Consider the following 27,204-nt stretch of genomic DNA (forward strand, 5'->3'; position numbering starts at 1 on the left):
AAATTAGTATGTTGAGACCTGACCCCAATGTGATGGTACTAAGAGATGGGACTTTTGGCAGGTGGTCAGGTCATGAGGGTGGAGCACAGGTGTGATGGGATTAGTGATATAAAAGGGACCCCAGAGAGCTCCTTTCTGCGACTTGAGAACACAGCAAGGGGCTGCCAGCTTGGACCCAGGAAGTGGGTCCTCACCAGACCCCGAGTCTGCTGGCACCTTGACCTTGGAACTCTCAGCCTCCAGAACGGTGAGAAGTGAATTTCTGTTGTTTATAAGCCACCCAGTCTGTGGCAGTTTTGTTATAGCAGCCTGAACGGACTAAGACACAGACGCAGTAGTGATATTAAAAATATACAAGAGCTCCTAAAAATCAATAGGGAAAACACAGACAATTCAACAGAAAAACGAGTAAAGGATATAAATAGGTTAATTCAAAAAAATAAAATGAAAATGACCATAAACACATGAAAAGATGATCAACTACTAATAATTGGAGGAATGGCAATCAAAAGAAGAATGAGGTGTTATTTTTCACCCATTGAGATGGATAAAAATAGCAAAATTTTAATTTGGGAAGGATGTAGGAAAATAGCTGGTCTCATACATGATTGATGAAAACGTTAAATTGGCACAGCTTTTTTGGAGTGTACTCTGGTGGAATCTGAATTTTTAAAAAAACATATATACTCTGACCCAGAAATTGCACTTTAAGGAAGCTATCCTATAGATGCTGTAACATGCACATGAAGATAGATGCACAGAGGTGTTCACTATAGCACTGTTTGATGGTGAAAAATACAACATGAAGGCAATTGTTAAAAAAATAATGAGGCAGATCTAGGAAGTAACACAGAAAAATATCTATCAGGGCGCCTGGGTGGCTCAGTTGGTTAAGCAACTGCCTTCGGCTCAGGTCATGATCCTGGAGTCCCGGGATCGAGTCCCGCGTCGGGCTCCCTGCTCGGTGGGGAGTCTGCTTCTCCCTCTGACCCTCCCCCCTCTCATGCTCTCTCTCATTCTCCCTCTCAAATAAATAAATAAGATCTTTAAAAAAAAAAAAAGAAAAAAAGAAAAATATCTATCATATACACCAAAGGGAATAAAAACGAGCCGTAGAATGACATGTTTACATTTACCCCCTATCCTCTGTGTGTGTGTGTGTGTGTGTGTGTGTAAACGCATAGGGACACGTCTAGAAAGCTACATTGTTAATAATGTTTGCCTGGGGGGAGGCAGGGTGGGTGGGGGAGGGAGTGTGGAATTAGGGTGGGGGCTCAACAAGCAGAAAACTAACATTTTATTCTGTACTCTTGGTATGTTTTGAATTTTTCACAATGAGCATGAATTACTTTTGTAAATAATGAAAAGGATCTGTCTATCCATATATATACACACACACACAGACACACGCACACACACACACACCGCAAGAACAAGGCTCTTTAAATTAAGAACAAAACAAAGCCATGCCTAGGAAAAATTGAAGGCAGTACATCAAAATGTTCATGCATAAGAGTTTCTTTATCTAGTTTCTCTCTGTTTTCTAAATTTTCTTTAATGACCGTGTGTTACATCTATAATGGAAATAAAAAACAAATGCTCTCTATTCTTTTTAAATTGTTTCCTTTTTGCTGGAAACCATTTCAGTAAAATCATTGTGCTGTCTGTCTTTTCCACGGAAGCTGGCCGGGTGATTCTGAAGCAAAAAGTGGAAGTCCAGCATCCCCCGTCCCCAAGTGTGGACTCGACGGCTTTTGTAGGAGGTGAGTGACCAAGTGAAGGTGGGACCAAGCAGATGGGCCTGGCAAGAGGCTCAGGTTCTCACCTTCAAAATGATCAGTGGGAGTTTCCTCATGGAGTAGTAGGTGTGTGGTAAGTCGATGATGCTTTATGATGATTAGGGATGAAACATCGCACCGTCCTTCTAGCCACTCCCCACATCAACAGAAACATCTAGGTCACGACTCTCCCTGCTACAGTCTGCATGGAGAGGGAGGGAGGGGCGGACTGAAAGCAGAGAGAGAACTCAAATCACAAGAAAGGAAGGAGAGGAGCCCTCATTCGGCACCCGTGGTGTTAAACTTGTCTCTGGAGCGCCATATGGTTGGCATATTGCACCCACTTTGCAGATGGGAACACTGATTAGGCACTTGCCCAAGGCTGACCCATGGTACTCGATCCGTCTGACTCCAGGTCCTGGGCTCTTCTTCCTGGCCTCCCAGCGAGAAGACTGGTGGGGGGCGGGGAGGAGGAGGAGGAAGGGTGTGGGGGTGAAGTACAAAGGAGCTTTCACCCACATAATTTAGAAAGAGCAGTAAATGGGTCAGGAATGTGTTTGAACTCGGAGCCTCTTTCCTTCTCCCCAGGCTGAGTTCTGAAACTTCCAGAGGTGGTTCCAGAAAGTGATGAAGTGAGAGCTGGGTGTGTCTAAATAAAGCCCCCAAGTGGGCGTTGCTGCTTAACTCTGCATGAGCTCTGGGGGACTTCACCCTAGAGCCTACATCTGGTGGAAGAAGCACGACTTCACTTAATGCACAGCCAGAAAAAAGAAAAACTTTCCAAAAATATTTGAATGTTGACAACAGACGCTTATATTCCAGTGAATAATTGTTTTTTGTAAGTGTGTGTGTGTGTGTGTGACCTAAATCCACAGAATTTACCATTCTGTGACTACAAAATAAGTTTCATGTTCCTGACCTTTCAAATCTCAATGGCTAATTGCCAAACTAGCAGGGAGCCTAGCCTTTTCCGGGGCCCCTGAGGGTGGTCGATGCTGACCCCTGCAGGGAAGGGTAGGAGATCCAAACACAATGTGACATGGGGTCTACCCCTCCCCCTGTCCTGGGAGGTCTCCAGGCTGTTGTCAGACGGTGGTGTTGGGGGCAGGGGACTTAGTGTCGCATAAATGAGTACCTGGATAGTGGAGTCCCGCTGTCCCCTGTATCTGCTCACCAGAGCCAATGTCCCCTCCCCAGCTTTCTGTCGATTTGCCAAAGTCTCAGTGGCTCCTCAAGGCTTAAGGGAAGATGCTCCTTCCCCAAGGTCATGTCTAGTGAACTGCCCAGGCCTCAAGAGTTACAGCTCTTTCAATTCATTTCCACACTGTGTTTTTATACATTTAAATCTGTCACAGGTGTGGTTAGTGTCCCCCTGTAATCCTGGGTCTTTCAGAGTGGGACAGCCGTCCACTGCCAGCACTTGGACCCTGTACCCGACGGCATTTCCCCCCCACAGAGGGCCACTTTGCCTGCAAGCACAGCAGGCTAGGAGGGCCAGGCACTAATCCCCCAGGAGAAGCTCTCAGTCAGTGACTCGCAGAAATTGGTATATAAATACCCCGGCTCCCTGTTCCTTGGGTGGCATGACTCCAAGACCTGGGTTGTCCAGAGTCTCCCGGTGGGATTATGCCCCAGGCCTCCACTGTGGGGGCTGGTGTGCTCACACACCCTGTGTCCACTTCTGCCCCTTCCCCATATCATGTCCCCCTTCTTTCCTGGTGTCATTTGCACCTCCCAATAAACTACTTGCCCTTGAGCCCTTGTCTCAGGTCTGCTTTTGGGAAAGCCTAAACTAGGAAAATATCCTGGTACCAGGGGCAAGAATTCCAGCATCAGACACATATGATGTGCCAGGAAGCAGCGCTCCTCCGTCGGGACCACTGCCTTGTTGGGATATCCAGGCCACTGATGGGGTCCCCATCTCCTGCAGGGCAGGTCTCCTCATGGGAATTCCCATCTTCTGCAAGGTCCCAGATCCTTTTCCCCCAAGAGGCTCCAGGTCCTTCTGTGGAGAAGAGGTGCTGCCTTGCTCCTCGGAACCACACCCCAACCTCAACATCTTTGAGCTTCCGTTTCCATATCAGGAAAACGGGAGTACCTGCTCACCCCAGTCCATGGCGATGAGAATGAATGCCACCCGTAGCTGCATTACCGAGTGTCACCTACATGCTAGACAAGCCGCTTAGTACTAGGATGAAATTCATAGCAGCCTGACGCAGTGTAAATTATTATTCCTGATGGCCCGAATTTTAAAGCTAAGGAAATAGAGGCTCAAAGAGGTGAAAACCTTGCCCAAATCCTGGACCTGAGGTCTGAACCATGTCTGACTCGACTGCCCTCTGGGCAAACAGCCACTCGTGGGGTCAGTGGCCACAGCACCTGGTGGGAGATCCCGTGGTGTGTGTGCACCTGCGTCTGGGTTTGTGGGTCAGAGGGGAAGGATGCTGAGAGAGGCAGGGGTGGCCCCGCCTGGGGGTATGAGGCAACAGTCTGAATCCAAGGAGGTGTGGGCCAGAATTGGTCCAGTCCAGGTGCCAGCAGAATCTGGTGGTGGAGTGGTAGGGATGTCTGGTGGGCGAGGTGAAAGGGGATGGAGCGGGCTGCATCTGACATAACAGGCATCTTAGACACAACAGGAGGTCAGCAGTCCCAAGGCCAGTACTAGGGGCTGGGGCTGGGGCTGGGAAAGGGAGGTCCAAGGCTGCTTGCTGAACTTGAGCCTGCCCTGTGGAGAGGCGAGGGGACAGGATGCAGGGATCAGGCTTAGATGGTCTTGGCTGAAAAGTGGCTTGCACACTGGCTGGGCTTCCAGAAGGCTCAGAAGGGGACTGCTGCCTCTCCGCCAGGCTCCCAAACATGGGGTGTAGGCTATTCCTAGCCCCTGCAAGCTTGGGGGGCTGTGAATGTTGAACAACTTTGCATCCAGGGCTTTCGGGTTATGAGACGGTGCGTCTGAAGCTTCACTGCCTGGCCTCCCAGGGCTGGACTCTGAGCAGCCAACATCCTCTCAGCTGAGGTACCTGCTGAGCTACTTTTACCATCCCCAACACGGAGCCGGCAGCATCTCCCACACTGCCCAGAACCCCGCAAGCCCCTAAAAGCAAGCTGGGTTTTCTCTTGTGAAGTCACAGGATAAAGCACTTTACATATTAATCAGGTTAGGAATCTGAGAGCACATATCAGGGGATTGAAATATGTAGATTTTGATGATGAATTCACGCTCATCAGAAAACCAATGAATCATCCTAACTTCATTATCAGAAATTATTTGATGGGGGAATTGGCGGGGGGGGTATGGGGGTGAGGAGGGGAGTGCCAAGGCGGAGAGGATTTCTTGCTTCTCAGCCCAGACCGTATTTTCTCCCAGCAACACATCTGTGCAGCAGGGCAATTTGTCTCCATGACGTGGGTGCTGAACGCAGCTGCACCCGGGAGGTCTCACCTAGTAAAGCCAGACCCCGAGGCCCAGGGCAGGCCGTGGAGACAGACACAACTAACCTGACAATCTTTGTGGCTGGTTTAAGACAATCTGGCACAGTCACTCCTGACTAACACCTGACATGACCTTGGGGAGGCCACATGCCACCTCCCTGCTTTAGTTTTCTGACCTAGAGAATGAGGATGATGGGTATGAAGCTCTAAGCAGAGCTTCCAGGGATGGAACCAAGGAGAGGGGTTGGAACCCCCCAATTCCAGGCTTCTTGTGCATTAGACACTCTGAGGTGTGGGGATCCAGCTGAGAAAAAAAACAGATGTAAACAGATGTTCTAAAGAGTGGGGAGAGGCACTGGTAATTTTAAATAGGGGGTCAGGGGAATCTCACTGAGGGGATGACCTGAGGGGTGACGCCGGAAAGAGGTGAAAGAGTGAATCATGGGGACACCTGGGAGGAAGAGCATTCCAGGTGGAGGGGACCACAAGTGCAAAGGCCCTGAGGTGGAAAGAGCGAGCCTGGTGTCTAAGCAACAGCAAGGAGGCCAGTGTGGCTGCAGAAGTGGATGAGAGAGTAGGGAGGTCAGAGAGGTAATGGGGGAGAGAGCAGGGTCAGAGGCTTTAAAAGAGGATTGAAGCCAAAGCAATATGAAAGAAAGGTGAGAAGAGAACCCAGAAGCTAAGGTGGCTCCTCTACCGGGTAAACTGAGGCACAAGCAATGGGGGGGTGTATCAGGACAGGCAGACAGAAGAACATGGTGTGAACACATTTGTGTGGATACAGATCTTGCAGAAGGTGACACAGCTGTGACTCTCTCACAAGAAGTCTGGCAAACGCTGGTGCAGTGGCGGGGAGCCCGATAGCATGGAAGGTGGTGGAAACAGGTCTGGATGAGACTCGGAGAGCCAGGATTCCACCCAGGCTATGCCATGCACTTGCTGAGAGGTGCTTAGGGACTCACATCCTTATCCACGGGGTGAGGCAAGAGAAAAACAACAACACGCTTTGTACAGAACTTTCTGGAGGCCTCAGATTCTGTTACTCCTCCCATTCTCCTCTTGCTCAAAATAAACAAGCTGCGGCTGCTCTCTTTGACAATGCAAATAAAAATCTGTGGGGTTTACAGCGAGCGCCCATGTCACATGGTCGGGTAGACTTTGGGCATTGGGTCCCAGGCTGAGGGGAAAGCAGCACAGCCACTGAGGTCAAGAGGCGACCCCTCCCCACCCCTGCACTGCCTCCTTTGGGAGCCACGGAGGCCACGGTGTGTCCATCAACGAGGCTCACCTAGATGATACAGAGCGGGGTGTCTCAGCCCCAGCTGTACTCTAGAATCGCCCAGGGAAGTTAATACCCGGGCCCCAGGCAGGACAAATGAGTTCAGTTCTCTCAGGGTGGGGAGCAGGAACAGCTCTCTCCAGGGGTCCTGACAGGGCTTCTCGGAAGGAAATACCAAATGGGTCCATTTCAGGCTTGACGTGCATGTATAAAACACCTCCCACAGGCAACGTGCTTTTACTTGCTCTTGAACCCTTCCAGAGCCTTGGAAGAGGGATCGCCCTCCCATTTTGCAGATGAGGAAACCAAGGCGTAGTAAGAGTGGTTCACACATACAGCTGACCTTTGAACAAAACAGGGGTGAATGGGCTCCACTCATATGTGGATATTTTAGTTACAGGACTGAAGATGAATTTTCCCTTAAGATTTCCTTTTTTTTAAGATTTTATTTATTTATTTGACAGAGAGAGACCCACAGCGAGAGAGGGAACACAAGCAGGCAGAGTGGGAGAGGGAGAAGCAGGCTTCCCGCGGAGCAGAGAGCCCGATGTGGGGCTCGATCCCAGGACTCTGGGATCATGACCTGAGCCGAAGGCAGACGCTTAACGACTGAGCCACCCAGGTGCCGCTCCCTTAAGATTTTCTTAATAAGATTCTCTTTTCTTTAGCTTACTTTATTGTCAGAATTCAGTATATAAGACATGTAACATACAAAATATGTGATCATCAGCTGTTCATATTATCAACAAGACTTCTAGTCAACAGTAGGCTACTGTAGTTAAGTGTTTGGGGGAGTCAAAAGTTAGGTGCAGATTTGTGCACGGGAGGTTGGCACCTCTAACCCCCACATTGTTCAAGGTCGATTGTGTTTTGTATTCATATGTATTACACACTGTATTCTTAAAGTAAGCCAGAGAAAAGAAAATGTTAAGAAAATCATAAGGAAGAGAAAACACATTTATAGTACTGTGCTGTGTTTATAGAAAAAAATCTGCATATAAATGGACTCATACAGTTCAAACATGTGTTGTTCAAGGGTCAGCTATACTCTTGATCCCCCACCCCCTGCACTGGGAGATAGAGAGGAGGAAAGTGAGGCTCAGAGAGGTTCAGCGCCTTGCCCAAAGTCACACAGAGAGTACATGGTAGAGTCAGCATTTCCTGCCAGCCCAGGTTGCTGAAAAAAAATGCAGTTTCTCTGGCAGTCATTCTAACCGAACGTCCCACTCCCCAAATACCCATCTGGGGCTGTGGTTCTTGCTAAAGGGATGCAGTGGAGTCATTACCAGACTCTGAATAGATAAAGCATTGCAAATTGAATGAGAAAATCTATTTTCACATCCTGATGAAGACATAATTGACACTGAATTGTTTTAGAGGAAAACACAGCCCCTGGTTTTCTCTTTTTTAAAACTTAGAGTTATAGCTTTAGAAAAATAGGAGCAGCTGACTATCACAGATAAAAATGCCCTTTTGCCTAATGGGATCTTTAATAAGGAATCCTAATTAATTCCCCTAAATAGAGAACTTTTACACTGGTGTTATCTCAGCCCTGTGCTGATGGGCCTGGTTATTTCCAGATACAGAATAATGAATCTTTTCCAGCTGGGCTAGGAGTCATCAGAGACTTAACTTCCCTGGAAGGTAATTACTTGCCAAGGCACTGGGGGTAGGGGTGGGGGGTTGAGGAGGGTAATTATAAGCAGGGGGACTGGGGGCATTTTGAAGGGGGCTGAGGGTGGCATCCATGGGCAGGGGTTGTGAAGGACATGGCTGGTGGAAGCCACGTTAACATCCAGGATGTCATCCCCAGCTCGGAGCCAGGCCTAAGGGACACGTGTCTTTATGTGAAAAACGCCACTTGATGGAGCTTGACAGATTCTGATAATTGCAAGAGCTGAACAGGCAGCCGACACAAGTCAGGAAGCAGGCCTGCCTGCGTCTCTCCTTGGCTGGGGCAAAGGCTGGGCTGTCACTGCCCGGGTACCTTCGTGACGTCCTTCAAGACAACACTAAATGAACAGGTTATCTGGACAACTCAGGCCGCAGACCAGCAATGAGAAAGACGTGGCTGAACGACACGGGCCATTTGTCTGCAGTAACAGGGCTCTCCTACCAGGGGGGAGGCGGCTGGCCATCTGTCCCGGGCTCACTGCGTGTTTTCTAGGCAGCCGGTGGTACGTGGAGGCCTCCATGAGCCTGGCAGCTGGGAAGCTGGCTGGCGGCTCCAACCGAGCCCAGCCCGAAGGACAAAGGCAGCACGAGGGGGAGAACAGGAGCCGAGGCTGGGGGCCCGGGGGGCCTTCCACGATACCCAGCCTGGAATTCCCATCCTAGTCCTCAAGCTGCAGCTTCCCAGCTCCCACGTGACCTTGCGCACGGAAACTCGTGGAGTCTCGGTTTCTCCCAGTTACTTAAAGATGCAAAGGAAATAATCAGCGTCAATGCCTGATGTGCAGTTGGCGCTTACAGAGTCCTTGTCTTTCCTTCCTCGAATCCTCCAGGAAACAAACTGTTGATTACCAAATTGGGGAGGTGGGGGGGGTGGGTAAAATAGGTGAAGGGGGTTAAGAGGTAAAAAACTTCCAGTTATGAAAGAAATAAGTCATGGGGATGTAATGTATCGCCTAGGGAATAGGGTTGATAATATTGTAACAACTTTGTATGGTGACAGATGGTAACTAGACTTATCATGGGGATCATTTCATAATGTATATAAAATATCCAATCGCTGTGATATACACCTGAAACTAACAGGATATAGTATGTCAATTATACTTCAATTAAAAAACATTAAAAATAAATGATAAATAAATAAATAAATAATCGAATACATAAAACAACAACAACAAAACCCTCCCAGTTCCAGGAAAATCACCTTGGCAGGCGTGGACCCTGTTGGAAGGGACTTGGTGGTGCTGTGTTTATACGGGAGAAATTAAGAAGTCTGTGCACCGAGATGCATGTTCCCAGCAGGTGGAGGGGTGAGGAGAGGTGCAAAGGACCCACCCCCTACGTTATAAAATTGGGGCAGCTGAGGTTCAGACACTGAACACCCTGCTCACAGGGACGTGTCAAAGCCACATCGTTCCTCCCTGTCTTTCTCTGTTTGTCCCCGAGGGCACTGCCAAAATAGCCCTGGGACCTCACAGCTGCCTGGCCCAGACCGTGATGACAATCTCTTGTCCTGCTTAGGTCCAGGCCCCGGCTGCCTCCCTGACCCACCAGCTGCAGAGGCTGAGCCCCTCAGCACCTGGGAGACACTGAAGGGAGCAGTGCGAGCTGGCTGTCTGCTGGGAGGCGTCGGAGTGGAGCGGGAGGTGCAGTGTGGACAGGGGCAGGTTGGGGCAGCAGGTGGGGTAGGGGAGGCCCTTCCAGGTGCTTTAGTCACGCAAGGTCAGAGAAAGGACATACGCGGATTTAAAAGCTGGCAAGCTGGGCCTGTTCAAAGTCTTCCATGCCAAATGCTTCTTGTGACTCTATGTAAGGCCCTGGGAGGGGAAGTTAACTAGATCATGTGGATGTTGGCAGCAGAGCCAGCACTGAACCAACACTGACTCCTAACTCCATGCTCTTTCCCTTACTCCACACTGTGAGCTGGGAGTCCTGGGGATCTTTCCCAGGATGCTGGAGGGGAGATGTGGGGCCTCTCTGCAGACCTGGGCGCAGGAAGCCGAGCGGGAGGTACGGCAGGCCAAGTCCTGGCTACCTCCCCACTTGGGCCAGGGACACCTGGAGTCATGGCATCATGCAGAAGGACTATGGGCATCTCAGGAGCAGGACCAAGCCCCCTGGGAACCCAGCACACAGCTCGCGTGGGAGTTAGCCTATTTGTTCTGCTGCTAAGCATCCTTTAGATGGACCTGTCACAGACATCCTCCAAGGAGGTTTCATATCTACTTCACAGAGCTGGTGACATAGACCATCAGGAAAGAGACCTGGGAGGTGGGAGAAGCACTGTGCAGAAACCACGTGACCCCCACCCCCTACTTGGGGAGCAGCCTGCAAGACTCAATGGCATGTCACAGGAACAGAGAAGACTCTAGCCTCATTCAAGGCAGAACTGAACGCTTGATTCAAAGGCCAGGGCCCTGCTGCAGATCAACTATCCTGGGACATGAGGAGGAGACAGAATCCTGGAGACACTTGCAGGGCGGGGTGGGCAGGGGCTGCTCTCTGTGGGCTGGGACCCAGGACGGACTCACCAGGGCTCATGCAGGGAGGGCAGAGAGGACCTGTGACTTATAAAGAGAAAACCAAAAAGCCACATCAACGATAGGGTCAGAACTGGAAAGGAATCAGAGCTCAGAGGAGCAGAAGAGAGAGGGGGGTGGGGGTAGACCAGGGTTTGGAGTCCAGAGAACAGAGGTCCAACTCCTGGCTCAAATGCTTACTAGCTGTAGGACTTCTGGCCAGTTTCTTAACCTCCTGGAGTCAGCTTTTCTACCTGAAAAACAGGGAGGATAACACACCCCTTCACAAGAGCTTTGTCGGGATTTAAATGAGATAATGCCCATGACACCCTTAGTACAGGGCCTGACACGCAGTAGCTCTTAAAGATTATTACACCTGTCAAGGTAGGTTAAGGCAAGAGGGAGGCAGATAATCAGACTTGAAGAGGCCAGACTGACCACAGCAGCACGTGCTCAAAGGACAAGATAGGGTCCCGGGAGTGGCTGGCCTAGGATCCAGAGGGAGGGGAATAGGAAGAACCCAGCCTAAGAGGACAGTGTGCAGGGGAGGAGAAGGCGAAGCCTCTGAGACTCGGTTTCTTCAACTGCAAGGTAGGTAGGCAAATACCTAACCTGCAGATGGTACTGAAAATTCAACGAGACGGGATGTGAGACGTCATTCAGCACAGGAACCAACGGGCTCATGGAGGCAATCAAGAGACCCTCGAGCCTCAGCGTCTCCTCATCACCACCCAAAAGAAAGGCATATGGCACTTGTCGCACCCGGCCTTGTCTCAGAGCCCTTTGGTAACAGCACGAACGCCAAGACAAATAAACAGGCAAATAATCTCTTGATTATTCAACGAACTGTCAGCAAATCTTTGCCCTTGTCTGTTGCCAGGACTTGATTCAGAGATGATGGGCAAGTTCATGCTTTTTAAGAGTTTCTGTTGGAAGAAGGATGCCAGAGAAACTAAGTGGCTTATGCCAGCGATGCAGGAGCCCAGTGGGGGTGGGGGGGGCAGAGAGGCCGGCATGTCTCAAGGTTTCAGAAACGAGACACTGCATCGGCCCATCCCAGGTAGACTAGGAGGTGAGGCTATATTTCAAAGCCGAGGGTTGAGACTTTCTTGTTCAGCATCATAATCGCTGGGCTTATCACAGAGCTCGATGCAGAGTAGGCAGGAAAAATCATTTGTTAAGTAAATTAATAAAAATATTAATAAAAAACAGTATTTAGGAATCAGTGTGCCTCATTTTATGTAAAACAGGCACTTGCCCAAACTGGAACATAACCATAACCAGACACATACGTCAAACGTAACGCAGGGATTTCCATGCCAAGAAATCCGATAATGGATCCATTCCTGAAAAGATGGATCATTTCATAACAGGCAAAAGTCCACCCTCTCCATATTGCTGCTCTGGAAAGGCTGGTTCTGTTTAGGTCTAGCGTGGCTCTGAAAATGTCATCTGCTTCCGAACACCTGGGAGAATGATTACAAATCCCGAATTTAGACCACTCAGAAATTTCAGAGGTAGTAGGCCAGGGTAGGACCCAGGATTCAGCATTCTAAACACCTTCCAGGCAACTCTGGTGAAGACAATCAACCCAGGAGAAGCCCATTTCCTACTTCCCTCTTTGATGTTCTTCATTACCTCCTTCCTAAAAGCCTAGCAAGCTCCATCAGTTCGTGATTCTCCCCTTTGATGCACAGAGAGCCCACGGGGAGCTTTGAAAATATGGTTGCCTGGGTATCACCCTGAGGCAGTCTGACTCAGTTGGTCTGGGGTGTTGTCTTGTCACCCCTGCTGGTTCTGACAAATGTCAGGGCTGCACTAACTTCGCTAAATCCTGTATCCCTGCACCTTTTCTCAGGCCCAGAGATCAATGTTAGCAGACACCCTCTGGCTTTCCCTGAGTCTCCCCAACAGCCATATCTCCAATGACCAGAAGGCACATCTGGAAGAAAGACGAAGCCACACACAGGACCTGCCTTTGAGGGTGGAGGCTGCAAATTGAGGATTAAAAAGGTCCCCGGCGGTCACTGAGTTCACTCCTGGCAATGGGGAGCCTGTTCATCACCCTCTGATTGCCTTTTCTCCTGTCTCCCTGGGTTTTGTAGGTGGGAGGCAAAGAGTACAAGAAGGCCTCCTGGTGGGACAGGTTGCTGGCAAATTGATTCTGCCCCAAGCCCGGGGCACGCAGTGAGCAGTGCCCATCAAATCTCTCACCTCCTTATTGCCAGGCCCAGCGTGCCACTGCTCAGAGGAGGCGAAGGCCGTTGCTGGAACCCAGGTGGCTGCAGAAATTGACATCAGGTGCCAGACACCCATTTGCTTAACAAACTGGCTAATTTTAACCTCTGTCTCTCAGACCAAAAACCCCTTTGAAGGGAAGGAACAGAAAAGAAAGAAAGTGATATTTAACACATTTCTATTTCTGTGCTACTCAGTCTCTCTCTGAGGTTGCAAGTTGGAGCCTAATTGATTTCTTCGTCAAAAGGAAAAAAAAAAAGACAGAAAGAAAAACAAACAAGCGAGAAAACTTACCTCACTCACATTGCAATCAAACCTCTCCAGTTCTGTCGACTGCTGAGCTTTTTATTTTTCAACACTGGCCAAGTGACTTGCATAATTTAAGATCCTTTCTAGCACTGATCAGCCTGCTCTGGCCAAGCAGTTTGCTGATTAATTATTAATCAGACTGAGTTTAGGATGAATAATCAGCAAGAGTCAGGGCTAATTTGCAAATGTCCCCCAAGAAGGTTATCACTTAAAATACTTGGTGGAGAGGCTTGATGTTAATCTCTGCAATTAGCCACAGGACATTGGTACTGGTGAGACAGAAGCAGGTCTCTCCTCCTAACAAGCCAATCCTGGACACCTACTAAGTGCCAAGCACTGCATTTGGGGCTTTTCAAGGTTCTGCAGGCAGTGGAGGGGCAGGGGAAGGGCAAAGAAAAGAGACACATATGTAAGCAAGCAAGAAAATATCTGGTATTGACAAATGCCTAAAATAAAACCAGATGCTGGGGTAGTGAGCAAGGGTTACTTTAGATTGTGTGCATAGGGAAGGCCTTTCTAAAGAGGGAAGATTTATTTATTTATTTTTTAAAGATTGTATTTATTTGAGAGACAGAGAGCACGAGCAGGGAGGGGCAGAGGGAGAACTATAGCTGACTGCCTGCTCAGCAGGGAGCCCGATGCGGGGCTTGATCCCAGGACCCTGGGATCATGACCGGAGCCTAAGGCAGATGCTTAACCAACTGAGCCACCCAGGTGCCCCTAAAGAGGGAAGATTTAAATTGAACTTTTGCATTTCAAAAAAGCTGGGTCCATAAAACAAACAAACAAACAAAACTTTGAAGGAAGAGAATCTTAAGCCCTGGGAAGAACTAGTGCAGAAGGCCTAGGAGGAAGCCTGTTTAGCCCACAGAGAGACAGGAGGAAGGCGAGTGTAGCCAGGGCACAGTGAGGGGCGTGAGTGGTAGGAGGGAAGTCAAGGAGGTGGGCAGTGACCCAACAACGTAGAGTCTTGTTGTAGGATTTTATTCTAAGTGCAATGGGAAGTCATTAGCAAGCCTTAAACAAGGGAGACATGATTTGATGTATATAAACATCAGTCACCCAACTTACTGCATGGAGAATGGGTTACAGAGGGGCAGAAGCGGGGGGACAAGGCCACTGAGCAGCCAGAAATACTGGGGCATAGAATGGGCATGGACAGCTTCCTCTTGGGAGCAGACAGAGCTGGAGAAGGCTGGGCAGAGGACAGGTTAGGGGTGAGGAGAGAATGAGAAGCCTATGTCCACGGACAGAAGAATGGATAAACAAAATGTGGTATATAATACCACAGAGTATTATTCAGCCATAAAAGGGAAGAGAATTCTGGGATGTGCTATAATATGGATGAACCTTGACAACAATCTAAGTGAAATTAGCCAACACAAAAGAATAAATACTGTATAATTCCACTTATATGAAGTCCCTAGACCAGTTAAATTCATAGAGACAGAGAAGTGGTTCTCAGAGGATGGGAGCAGATGGGGTGTTACTCAGTGGGGACAGAGAAGTTCAGTCCGGGAAGGTGAAAAATGTTCTAGAGATGGAGAGGTGTTGGTTGTACAACCATGTGAATGTACTTAATGCCACTTAATTGTAAACTCAGAAATGGTTAAAATGGCAAATTTTATGTATATTTTACCACAATAAAAAAAATCTGCTTCAAAGTGTTCATTTTGAGATTCCTGTTAAAATTTTGAGATTCCAGTTACTATATATATATATATATATATATATATATATATATATATATATAGTATATATATGGAGCCCAGAGGGTCCCTCCAGACTGGACATTAAAATTGAGTGCCACTGGCATAGAAATAAATGATAATGAAAGCCAAAATGCGATTTGTTGAGGTTACCTGGAAAAGAGAGTAAATGGAGAAGAGGAGGGTTCCAGGAGCCTGGGCAGTCCACATGTGAGGGCAGGCCAGAGGCTGGAAGGTGGAGGAGACAGACAAGGAGATGGAGCAGGACTGGCCACAGGTGGCTAGCTGTGCGGCTCCATGACAGCCAAGGGAAGGGGACAGTTAGTTCAAGGACAGATTACCGGTGTCGTGTGCTGCCAAGAGGCCAAGTCAGGTGACAAGGGAGAAGCAACACTGGATTTGGCAATCCAGAGGTCACTGGCAATCTTATCAAGGTCAGCTTTAGTGGCAGGTGGGGCAGACACAGAAAGGGTCCATTTCCAATAACTGGCAGCAGCTTCGTGGGAATGAGTAATGGGATTTTGGGGTGTGCTGCTTTTGTTTTGATTTTATTTATTTATTTATTTTTTTAAAGATTTTATTTATTTATTTGAGAGAGAGAGAATGAGAGACAGATAGCAAGAGAGGGAAGAGGGTCAGAGGGAGAAGCAGACCCCCCGCTGAGCAGGGAGCCCAATGTGGGACTCGATCCCGGGACTCCAGGATCATGACCTGAGCTGAAGGCAGTCGCTTAACCAACTGAGCCACCCAGACGCCCTTGTTTCGATTTTAGACATTGGATACTAGAACATGTCTCTATGCTGTTAGGAATGTTCAAGGGAGAAGAAAAAAATAATGGCTGCAAGAAAAAGGAGATGAATTTAACAGAAAAGTCTGGGGAATAGGAGGTCTAGAACATAAAGGGAGGGGCTGGCCTTTGACAGGAGCCTGGACATCTCGTCCACTGAAATATGAAGTGTGGCAGAGAGATACTGACTCACCAACCCTTTCATCTGCTCATCACGTTTCCAGGCTCCTTTGCAGCTAGGCTGGACCACATGGTGATTTCTGGCCAATGAAATACATGAGTGATATGTATCAGATCTGGGCCGGGGCAATGAAAAGTACGTCCTAGGTTCTCCACTCTTCTTCCCTGCCATGGCATTGGAGAAGGCCACACATTCCAGATGGTGCATCTATAAGACCATGGAACTTCCATAAGCCTGGATACGCACCTGCATTATTACTATGTGGATCAGAGCCACTCTGGACTGACCCATGGCAGACAGGTCACATGAGTGAAAAAGAAACCTTTGAGGTATTATACCATTGAGTTTTAAGGTTAATGAAGCTCAAAGAAGGAAGTGGCAAGAGTTGAGGCCGGGGTGACAGGCAAGGGTTGGATCAAACAGGGCCTTATCAGTGGCTGGAATTTTATCCCACAGACAATGGAAAATGATCGAAAGCTTTTGCCTGGGGCTTAGCATGTTAGAGCTGCATTTTAATTAAACTATTCTGGTACCACTGGGGAGGATGAATTGAAGAGTGCCAAGAAGCTGGGAGATCAGTCAGGAGGTTATTACAACTCACAAAGAAGAAAAGATGAGGGGTTGAACTGGGGGAGTGGCAGTAAAGATGGAAAAATATGTTATGGGAGGTACACTGCAAGAACTCCAAGAACAGGGAGGATTCCCAGATTTCTGGAAGACTTGGTGGAAGGTGACACCATCAACTAAGAAAACAAACAAACTCTGCCCATTTTAGTAGTCAATGATGAGTGACGTTGGGACATGCTGACTCAGGGACATTGGTGGACATCAAGGTGGAGACATCCACAGCTAGTAGGCTCTACAGTTTGATGCTCAGCGGGAGGCCAGGCTGGGGAGCCAGATTTGGGAGTTCTAAAAAACCAGTGGTACCTGAAACGTGAGAGCAGATAAGAGTACCCCAGGAGAGCGTATGGAATGGGAAGAGCAGTAAGGCAAGAGCAGAGTCTTGGGGACATCAAAGGAAACAGAGAAGGAATAGTCAGAGAGGTCCAGGAAGCATCAGAGAGAGCAGCATAAAACAAAGAGAATGTTCTAAAAGGAGAGAATAACCAACAAGGTAAGGGAATGAAGAAGTGCCAGTAAGAGGAGACCTAAAGACCATCTCATGGATTTGGCACTGGAAGTGGTTAGCGTTGGGGTGAGGGGTGGGTCTCTGATGATGATCCTAGTATGAATGGTTTCAGAGGAAGGCTGGGGATAGGAGCCATGGAGAAGTAAGTGAGGAATTAATGCGGACAGAGGACTTCGAGGCAGATCACTCGTCTGAGACCTTGGATGAGAAGTTCCCAGAGGGGATAGGGTTGAAGCCTCCCACTTTTCAAGCCAACTTGGCCCTCTTGCTTCCCAGATGATGAAATCTGCTGAGTTCAACAGTGATCATCGGCCATTTCCTCAGATTGTCAAATGCTGGTTTTCTGTATGAATCCTGCTTCTCTGGTGGGTCTGGGAGTGTCACACACTGGGCCCCCCAGCCACCAAATGAGGGCCAGCTGGGATGAAGGAAGTAGAGGCTCAGGGTTAGAACCAAGGGCTTAGGTCAGGCTCAGGAAGCCAGAAAAGGTTGTAGGAGCAAGAGACAGGCAAAATCAAGATGAACCATGGGATAAGTGAGTTGAACTTGAGTAGACTTGAGTAGAACAAACTTTTATGGACAAGCTTCATGAAAACAGAGACCAGGATTGGGGTCTTGAACATTCTGAATGAACTGACGTCATTCTGGAAGGCAGGTTTTGCCAGAATGAGAGGTCCCTGGAAGGGCCCAGAACAGTTCCTTCCATCTGTCTTAGCGGCACCATCAGGCATCTGGCAGCTCCTCAAGAGAGAGAGGTCGAAAAGAGCATCTTGTTGTCTGGTGCCCTTCCCAGTCCTGGCCCGGGGCCCCTGCACAGACGACGTACTTAGTACAAACCTGTTGCATGCAGTCAGACCGACGGGGGGCAGGACAGCTGCCTGACCCTCACTTCCCACACGGAGAACTTGGCCAAATCACAAGCTCTGGAGCCGAGCCACTGTGCCAACAGTGGACAACCCCGGTTCACTTCCTGCTCCTTCAGCTGCGGCTTTTGTTCTCTTTCTGAGAGCAAGTTCTCAGAGGCTCAGGGGAGCGAGGAAGTCACGTTGGTGCTCCGTGGAGAGCGCAAAAGGCCCGGCCCGGACTCTGCAGATGTGTTCTGCCAGTGGCGTGCTAGGGCACTAATCCTTTCCTACTGCTCAGTAGTGGGGCTGGGAATGCTATTTCTAACTCTTGGGAGAGAGGGGAGATGAGATTTTAAAAGGCTGGTTATTTATGGCCTGGCTCCTGATGGATACAACAGATGCAACTTCATGGGCTCCATCAGAAGAGAACAGCTTCTTGGGGTGGCTGAAAGCATTGTGATGTGGCAGGGAAGGAGGGTGAAGCAAGGGCCTCAGGACCCCACAGGAAGGCGGGAGGTTCTATGTCTCGGCTGGAATAGGCTTATCCCCCTCCCCGCTCCAAGTGCCACTGGGTTCAGCAGCCTTGGTCATGCCCCATCTCAGCTGCTTCCTGAGCTTCTCTGCCAGCTTGAGACCTTGACCCTGCCTTGCTCTTGATGTTCAAACAAACTGAAATCCCAGAGGACAGGCATTAGGCTCATGACACTCCCATGTATGAAGTTTAAGGACATATAGGGCGCTGTGATGATGGGCTTTTACAGGTGCAATCCCCTCTGCCCTGAATGCTGATCCCTGAGTCCTTCCTGTGGTGGCTCTTTCTCAACAGTCAGGTCTCAGCTGAAATCTGAACCCCTCCAAGAGGCTTCCCCTGACCATTTCATATTAATAGGGCCCCCACTGCTCCTAGTCCTCATCTGGTTCATTTCCTTTGTGGCACTCAACACAAGTGCATTTTACATTTATTTTGTGATTTTATTAATGTCAATCTCTGCCAAGTAGACCAGAAGTCCCACAAAGGCAGAGGCTTTATCTGCCTCCTCCAGTACTGTATTCCCATGCCAAGCCCAAGGTTGGCAATAGAAGCCCTAAGTAGTCTGCTTGAACGAATAAATCATGGTGGAAGGTGTTTGTAATAAAGATGGAGTCGGTAAGGGTGACCATGATGATGAAGGAGACACTGCCGAGGATGATGGTGCTGGTGTTCCTCCTGATGATGGCTTCTCAAGGCCCTGCCATGGTATTTAGCCCAACTCCAAATTTTCCAGGCCTTCCTATCGATTCCCCCTGACCATCTCCACTAGAGAGCCTCAAAAGCCTGTAGGTCAGCACTCAAGGGCACCTGTGTCCCTGTCCCCAAGCCCTGCTCCTTCTGCTGTGTCCCTCTGCTTGGTAGACAATCCTACCACAGTCATCCAGCCAGGAACCTGGGAGTCAATACAGACTCTCCCCTCTCTCCATTCTTCCTTTCCAATGAACTCCCCAAAGCAGCTGATTCTGCATCTGAGATGTTTCTTGATGTCACCCCCTCCTCTCCATCCCTTCACAGCTGCCCTAATTCAAGGCTGGATTATCTCTTGCCTGGGTGGTCACAAAAACAGTTTTATCGCTGGTTTCTGAGCCTTCCAGTCGGAGCCAATTAAAATTCAGAGTAATTGCATTACTTCTTTGCTTAGAACACTTCCACAGCCTGTTACTGTCTTTGGAATTCTCTCCCAGCTTCTGAACACGGGACAAGATTCTCCCGGACCCATGTTCTCCCTGCGCTCACCCTGCACACCCCTGCACTGCCTCCAACACACCCAGGCCCTTTCCTGCTCCGAGACCGTGGTAAAATCCTGCAACTCAGTTGAATTCAAAAGTCACCCCCTCTGGGGCTCATTTATCAGAGTCCTTCCAGCAGCCCTTCCCATCATGACAGGAAGACTTCATCTTCTCTGTGACTCAGTTTGCCTTTGGTGAACCACCCTCCTCCACTCCCCGTCCGGGAGCTTGAGCAGGACAGAGTCACGTGACCTAGGCCTGGCCCGAGAAAACACTCACAGTGCATCTTAGGGCTTTTGTGGGACCCACCAGGAAAGAGAAACTTCCTTTTTGCTGGGATTGCTAAACCAACAGAATGCACGGAGCTGCATTTCCATCATGGGGAAAGCATGCCTGAGGAAGCCAACACATAAGAGAGCAAAGCTGTGGGAGGGAGAGAAATAGAGTCTGATGATATTATTTGCATACCTTGATCCAGCAGTCCCTGAAGCCAATCCCTCGGCTTTTCAGTTACAGAAGCCAGCACATTCCCTTTTTAGCTTGAATCAGCTGGAGGTGGGTTTCTATTTCTTGAACCAAAAGAATGCTAACTATTACATTTCTCTTTTCAGTCTCCACGGGAGCTTCTTTACACCTTTTAGAAAAGCCCCTAACATAGGATATTGTCAAGCATTTAATTATATTCTGCCTCTTCGCCCTGACTGTGAGCTCCAGGGTCCGGCATGATGCATGGCTATTACATAAACATCGGTGGAGGGGATAAGTAATCCCTGGGGGATGGGCCTGTGTCTTTGTCTCCCCAGCACCTAGGAGAGCCTAGTTCATAGAAGGCTCTCAATAAATGATTACCGAAAATAAATAGGGGAAAAGTAACAAAGAACGTAAATGATCTAAACCAATGGTTTGATGAAGTACATGTGAATGAGTAAATAAGTGAATAGTTATTATTAACAAATCCCCGTTGGCATGCTGTTCTCTTTCTAATTATATCTGGATCTAATGACTCCTGAATGAAATACCTAGTTAAAAGTCGCTGAGATCAAATGGTTCTAGTTGGCTCAAATTTCATGGGTAAAATGCTTAATAATTAAAACAAAGTCTTTCAAAGAGGAAAAAGACTGTTGCTAGCAAAATTATCAAACTGAATGTCTGTAAAGTGGATGGGAACTTTTGTACCTCCACCTATAAAAACAAAAGCAAAAAAGGAAGGGGACCAAAGGAAAGAAAAACCCTCAAAGCTGGATCCAGAGAGGAGGCTGAACCTGCTCTCCAGGGAAATTCTCTTTCTAGAAACAGCCCAAGAGTATTGGGCAGCCCCAGGTGGCAGGAGATCCAGACAGTCCAGCAGGTTCTCTTGTATTGTTCTCCAGGAGGAGGGGCCGCCGAGGCTCAGAGGCAGATGGTAGAGCCCCAGGGTGGGTGCACTGTGGAGAGAGTCCTGGGACCACTTCCTTGCCCTGTACCTTAGGGATCAGGGCAGCTCCCATGTTGGGTAGGATGCCCAGCAGCAGCCTAGGATGATGCTCTCCCTGTCCCCTTCTCTCCCATATCCAAATGGTACCCACCCTTCGAAGCCTGTCTCCAATGCAGCCCCTGCCTTGAGGCTTTGGTCCTCCCACCTGAGGGCAGCATCCTCTTCTGAAGCCCTGCAGCATGCCCTCCTTTCCTTCCCTACTTCAAAGGTTTGGTGGAGGAAAGTCTGTCACATAGAGGTCCATGGGGGCTTGGCTAGGGGTGTGGGGACATAGAGAATGGGCAGGAAAATCGCAAATGATCCGAGTGAAACAAATAAAAAATGGAAGTCCAAGTATACTGAAGGGGTCAGGGAAGAGAGGCTGGGAATCACTGGTAGAGACTGACCACGGAGGTGACAATCAAGAAGATGGTGGGGGGGGGGTTCTAGGATCTGCACAGAAATCCCACAGGTGGGAAGGAGCTCTGAACTCCCGCCACAAACACACCCCTGTGGCTGGCCCTCCGGCTGGCCCCCAGGAAGAGGTGGCTTAAGTTCTGAGCATGGGTCAGACCTTGCCTGCTGTCCCTGCCACAGGAGGAAACTGTCCCCCCGCTCCGCCCTGGGGGGACGGAGAGAAGCAGAGAAAGAGGAGCAAAGGAGAGAGGAAGGCCCAACGGAACTCTGCGGCATCATCGATTAGAGCCAGCGAGAGGGTGCCAGGCAGAGATGTGCCTCCCCTCTGGGTCTGGGACAGTGGTCTCCTGAATGTCTTCTCCAGACTCTCTGCCCCTTCTCCCCAACTCTGCAGGCCCCCTCTGGGCAGGCACTGGGCCTGACCCCCAGCCAAGTCCCCCTGCTCCTAGCCGTGCCCAGAACAGCCACGGTCACCACATTGGTCCACCTCCCTCTTCTGCTTTTCTTTAAAGACTTATTTGTTTATTTGAGAGAGAGAGAGAGAGGGAGAATGAGGGGCGAAGGAAGGGGAGAGAGAATCCTCAAGCAGACTCCCTGCTGAGTGTGGACCCCAATGTGGGGCTCGATTCCAGGACCGTGAGATCATGACCTGAGCCGAAATCAAGAGTCTGATGCTCAACCAACGGAGCCACCCAGGCACCCCCTCTTCTGCTTTTCTAACAAGGCAGCTCATTGGCGAGTCTGGGGCTGGGTCCAGCCAAGAAGAGGCGATGCTGCCCGCAACATGCTCACAAAATGTGGCTCTGGGAAGACAGCCCTCTCTTCTGACCTTTGCAAGGGCATCCTCCAGTCTGACCCAGGGGCTCTCTGCCAGTTCACCTTACCTGGATTTCCAGGCAATTCCCCCAGGAGCTGAGTCAGCTGGAGTGACCAGGCTGTGTCTCTCTGCTGGTGAGATGCCGCTGGGCTGGCGGGCTGGGAAGAACGGCCTCAGTGGGATCACCGAGAATGGAGCCACCAGGGCTCTGAGTTGCTGGAGATGCCTCATCTTACCTTTTTCCCTTCAAAGGGTGAGCCCCTGACTCTGGTCCCCATCCCAGGAGTAGTATGCCTACTGTGAGCCAGGCCGCAGATTACATGCCCAGCCCTTTGAACATGCTTTGTAGGTTGGTATGATGAGGACCGTTTTTCAGATGTGGAAGGAAACCGAGACTCAGAAGTAAGTAAATATGTTTTAACAACTACTAAGAGGTGGATCTGAGTTTTGAGCCCAAATCTGTCTGATTCCCAGGCTTGCTGTCTCCCCAGTTAGATGCCAAGATACACAGACCTCTCTCCTATTCTTGGAGGGCATGTCTGGCTTTCTCTCCTTCCTTAGCCCAGAGGAAGAGCCTAGAGAGACTCAAATGGACAGTGTCAAGCATGAGGCAGATGGAGGAGGGGAGAAATTCTGGCTCTCCTGTCTTCTCAGAGAGCTCTCATTCACTGATTTTCTCCACAATGGAGAGGCCGGCTGGGTACTGGGCTGGCAATCGCTTATACTCGTTATAACATGATCCTGATACCCTCCAGGGACACAGAACCCAGGGTCTTAAACAACTGAGTTTTTAAACCCCAGCTTACACCTGCCCAGTCTTAGCCATCTGAAAACGTCCGGGGGTCTCATGAGGAACTTTAGCAATGGTGACAGTATTTTCATAGAATTCGAGGGGAAGGAATGGGGCTCCATGAAGGATACAGCCACTGACTTGGTCAGAGCAGAGCAAAGACCCACCACCCCCAAGAAGGATCAGTGAGAGAATATCTGGCCCCCGAACTGAGTTCAGTGAACTAGAGACAGAAGTATGTATGTGTAACAGCAGTTCACTTGGTGATGCCTAGATGGTGGTGATTTGGCTGTGTGTGTGTGTGTGGGTGTGTGTGTGTGGGTGTGTGTGTAGTGGGGGAGGAATACCAAATACACTATCTGGATTGTAACTCTCAGTCAGTTCAAACCCAGCTTTTGCTCATGGACAATCACAAAATAAAAATAAAAATAAAAAAAGCAATTAACTAGAGAGAATACACCTAAAATACTTGGGGATCTCTGGACACGTCAGAGGTACAGGGTCTGGTGCTCACCATAGTAACAGCCCTTTCCTGTTCCAAGCGTGGACTGCCGAGTTCCCAGTGGCCAGTCACGGCCCAGGAAGCAGGAAGCCGCAGAGCACCACTGATGTAGGTGCTCCTCGGGGCTCCGCTGCTCCGGGCGCTCGCAGTTCTTTCTGTGCTCCCTCGTACCCCGTCTTTCATTGTGCCAGCGCGAGGCTGCAAACTGATTATATCCTGCCACATTTTTGGCTTTGAATTGTCCTTTGTTTTATGAAATAATGTTCTGAGGAGTTGGCAGGTTTTTTTCCCTAATGTCCTTACCTGGCAAAATAAAAAATGATCAACCCTCTATTTCCCTAATTGTTTGGAAATTTTACTGGTCGGTGAAATCCAAACAACCGGAACCCCTAATGAAAACTCTCCTACTTGTATTCCACAGGGGGAGGAGAAGAGTGGGGAAACGGAGTCAGGAACATCCCATGCCTCCCCCCCATCCTCAAGCAGTGGGAATCTGCTATCTGGGAAAGAGGTAGTAGATTTTTTTTTTTTTTTCCTCTCAAAGCTGCCTCTATCTTCTCAATAGGTGAAGGGATGCCCAGTTGTTCACATTCATGTTTTCTAACAGGATCTGTAGTCTTTCTATGACTTGGCACAGACCTCAAGAAAACATCCTAAAATCTTAATGCACGGCGATATATAGCAGCAGCATCATAAACCAGCAGCATCACATTTTCACAGGAATCCAGGGATCCATAAAGGACAGGGGCAGGCGAGAGCGCGAGTCCTTTGCACACACATCCCGAACCTCCAAGTTTGTTTATCCATAATTGCTATGCAAGTATAAATTAGAAAAACAAATGCATCCTGCCTGGAAATGGTGACACCAACCCTGTAAATAATTATAATTTAATCTTATAGCAAAGAGTTCTGAATGACTCCCCTAATGATTTCGTCTGCTTAATTCCTTCCCCACTGAGTGACTTAATAGGAAAAGGAATAGTCTTTCAGATTTGTTTCACTCCAGAAGTTTGGACAACGTGTGGATTCACACCTGGGCGGGGGCAGAAGCTGTGGGAGACCATTTGGCCCACAGATAAACAAGGGAGTCGAAGAGGCTTTGGGACTAAAAGAGACAGAACTGGCAGGCCTATTCATCTTGGCAACTGTTTACAGAAGCAAAAACTTGGGAACGACCTAATAAGAGATCCGATGAGTAAACCCTTGTCGGTCTGACGAGGGAATGCCCCACAGCCGTGGCAAGCCTTTGCAAATGTAAGGTGTGTGACGGAACATGCTGTCACGGCTACAGTGATGGCCTTCCACGTCCAACTGACCTGGGGTCGAATCCTGGCTCTGCTCCTTACTAGCTGTGTGACTTCAAGCAAGTGACACAACCTCTCTGGACCTCATTTTCCTCATCTGTAAAAGGAGGAAAAGGATGCTACCTACTTCACAGAGTTTCTATAAGGAAGAAATGAAATTCCAGCCGTAAGAGCTTAGAACCAGCCTGCGATGCATTGATAACAAATGCTCAACAAATGATGCTATTATTGTGCCTCTTATGTTTTGGAAGCATCTGCAATAATATAGGGAAAATTTTCATTATACAATGCTAACTTAAAAATATATAACCACAGATAGAGTTTAGGATCCTAATTTTGTAATATTAAAACATATATAAATAGCCAGCTAGCTTGATCCAAGCAAAGCAAAAAAAGGCCGAAGGGGAGTACATCAAACTCTTAATATTTCTTATTCATTTCTCCATGTCTTTTTATGTTTTCTGTAAGAAGCAGATGTGTTACATTTACAGTCACAAAAACAGGTATTTAACAAAAAGAGGCAGGGGGAGGGAGGGCCTCGGGCTGGCAGGGCACTGAGGTCCCAGTGCAGAAGAGGGGCACCCAGGCTTTCGTCCCCACTCCTAGCACCACATGTCCAGCCGCTGCCCCAGACTATTGACAGAACAGCCACCTACCCACAGCTGTCTGTTTTTGGCTCACATGTGCTTTTCTCAACTCCCCATCCAGGGGAGTGAATGATCTGGCCAAGTTCACTCAACAAGCTTATGACACCAAGATCTTCTGACTCCCAGGTCGGATTGCCTTCCACTGTACCAGGACATTTGAGTTCTCGGGGCTACACCGGTCCCCAGATCTCCAAGTCCATATTGGGAGGATTTCAGTTCCCATTCTATCTCCCTGAAATAGTCAAACTTGGTTCCTACTGTGGGTTTGTCTGGTTTTCTCACCCTCCAAGGACCTTGTCTTACACAGCTGATGTTTCTACCACGTGGCATGACACCTTGTCTGAAAGAGGTATTCAACAAATGTGCCCCTACCTCCTGTTTGCTTCCTCCCCCTCCCTTCCTCCCACTCACACTGACCACCACGTCTCCTTCCCAGGCACCGTCCTCCCCTGACTCTCAGAGTCCTTGGGGACACCTCTTCTGCCCTCCTCCCCTGTGCCACAATGAAGCCTGCAAGATGTCCCCTATCTTATCTGAAGCACATCTTGACACACCCTTCTGTGGGCACCTGAGGTGCGGACACAGGTCCCCCTGCGCCCTCATCCTGATAACACAGCCACGAGGAGACGACAAGAGAATATTCTAACCCCGTACCACCACTCAAGGCTTGTCACCCAAACCGGAAGCTGGACACTTCTGGAAGCCAACCTCCGCTCGGGCATGTCCTAAGGGTCTAAGTCTGGGACGTTATGAGCAACTAAGGCTGAGAAGTCATGTCATCCTTCTCCTCCTGAACCCATCAACACAGAGTCTCCATGGCGAGTAGAGCAAGCCAGACGACAGGGAGAAGGTTAGTCCTTCCCATCAGAAACCCAGACATAATGCCTTGCCGGTGCAGGGCCCTGGGAACTGCCACTTAACGATTCTGTTCCCTTTGTTGGATGCTAGAATATGCCCTCCACAATTGCAACTGTACTTCAATCATTGCACTGAGACCCATGGCCTGAGAAACAGGACATTTTTAGCCTCAGTGCAAGTCACTCCATCAAGGTTCAACACGAAATTCTTCAGCAAGGGTATACTTCAAATCAGATACCAAAATCATTGTAAAAATGGACCCCGGCTCTGAAAACATGCAGTGAGTTTTCATCACGATGAGAACCACACTTGTCAACTGTGGGTCCAAGATGTGGCAAGGGGGTCTCCGAGCGCAGGCCCCACCGCTGAGGAGAGTGTGCATCCGGGTGAGCCCCGGTTTCTGGGGACCAGGGAGGGGGCAGGGCAGTGCGCTTACCACAGGGAGGAGCCTTCAGTGCCTGTGACTTCCAGAAAGTCGTAACCGTCCTCCAGCTGGAAGTCGATAAAGACTAGGGCGATGGTGTCTCCCAGCTCTGCCAGGATGGTCCACGTGCAGTCAGCATTGTTGTGGTACTCCGACGGGAAGTGGGGGCTAGAGATGATGCCACTCTGACCCCGCAGCGTCCCCCCGCAGGCATCGTCAGCTGTGGACACAAAGACAAGGGGCTCATGTGAGCTGTTCTTGTTCTCAGGCCCTGGCACTCGTGGGCTTTACCCATGACAGGCAGGAAGGGTCCCAGCACGGGACACACAGGCAAGATGGGCCGAGAGC

At 49.2% G+C, this 27,204-nt stretch overlaps 1 protein-coding gene across 1 annotated transcript in view; it reads right to left on the bottom strand.

The window, feature by feature from the left end:
* LOC115944824 (CUB and sushi domain-containing protein 2-like) overlaps positions 1–27,204 on the bottom strand; it is an 88,090-nt gene that overhangs the window by 56,556 nt on the left and 4,330 nt on the right. Inside the window, exon 3 of the mRNA XM_081816845.1 lies at positions 26,869–27,076. Within this exon, the coding sequence (XP_081672971.1) occupies positions 26,869–27,076 (208 nt within the window). The remainder of the gene's footprint in view (positions 1–26,868; positions 27,077–27,204) is intronic.

Source organism: Leptonychotes weddellii, chromosome 4 (assembly GCF_054177405.1).
Source record: "Leptonychotes weddellii isolate Sample4059 chromosome 4, ASM5417740v2, whole genome shotgun sequence".
Lineage (NCBI taxonomy): Eukaryota > Metazoa > Chordata > Mammalia > Carnivora > Phocidae > Leptonychotes > Leptonychotes weddellii.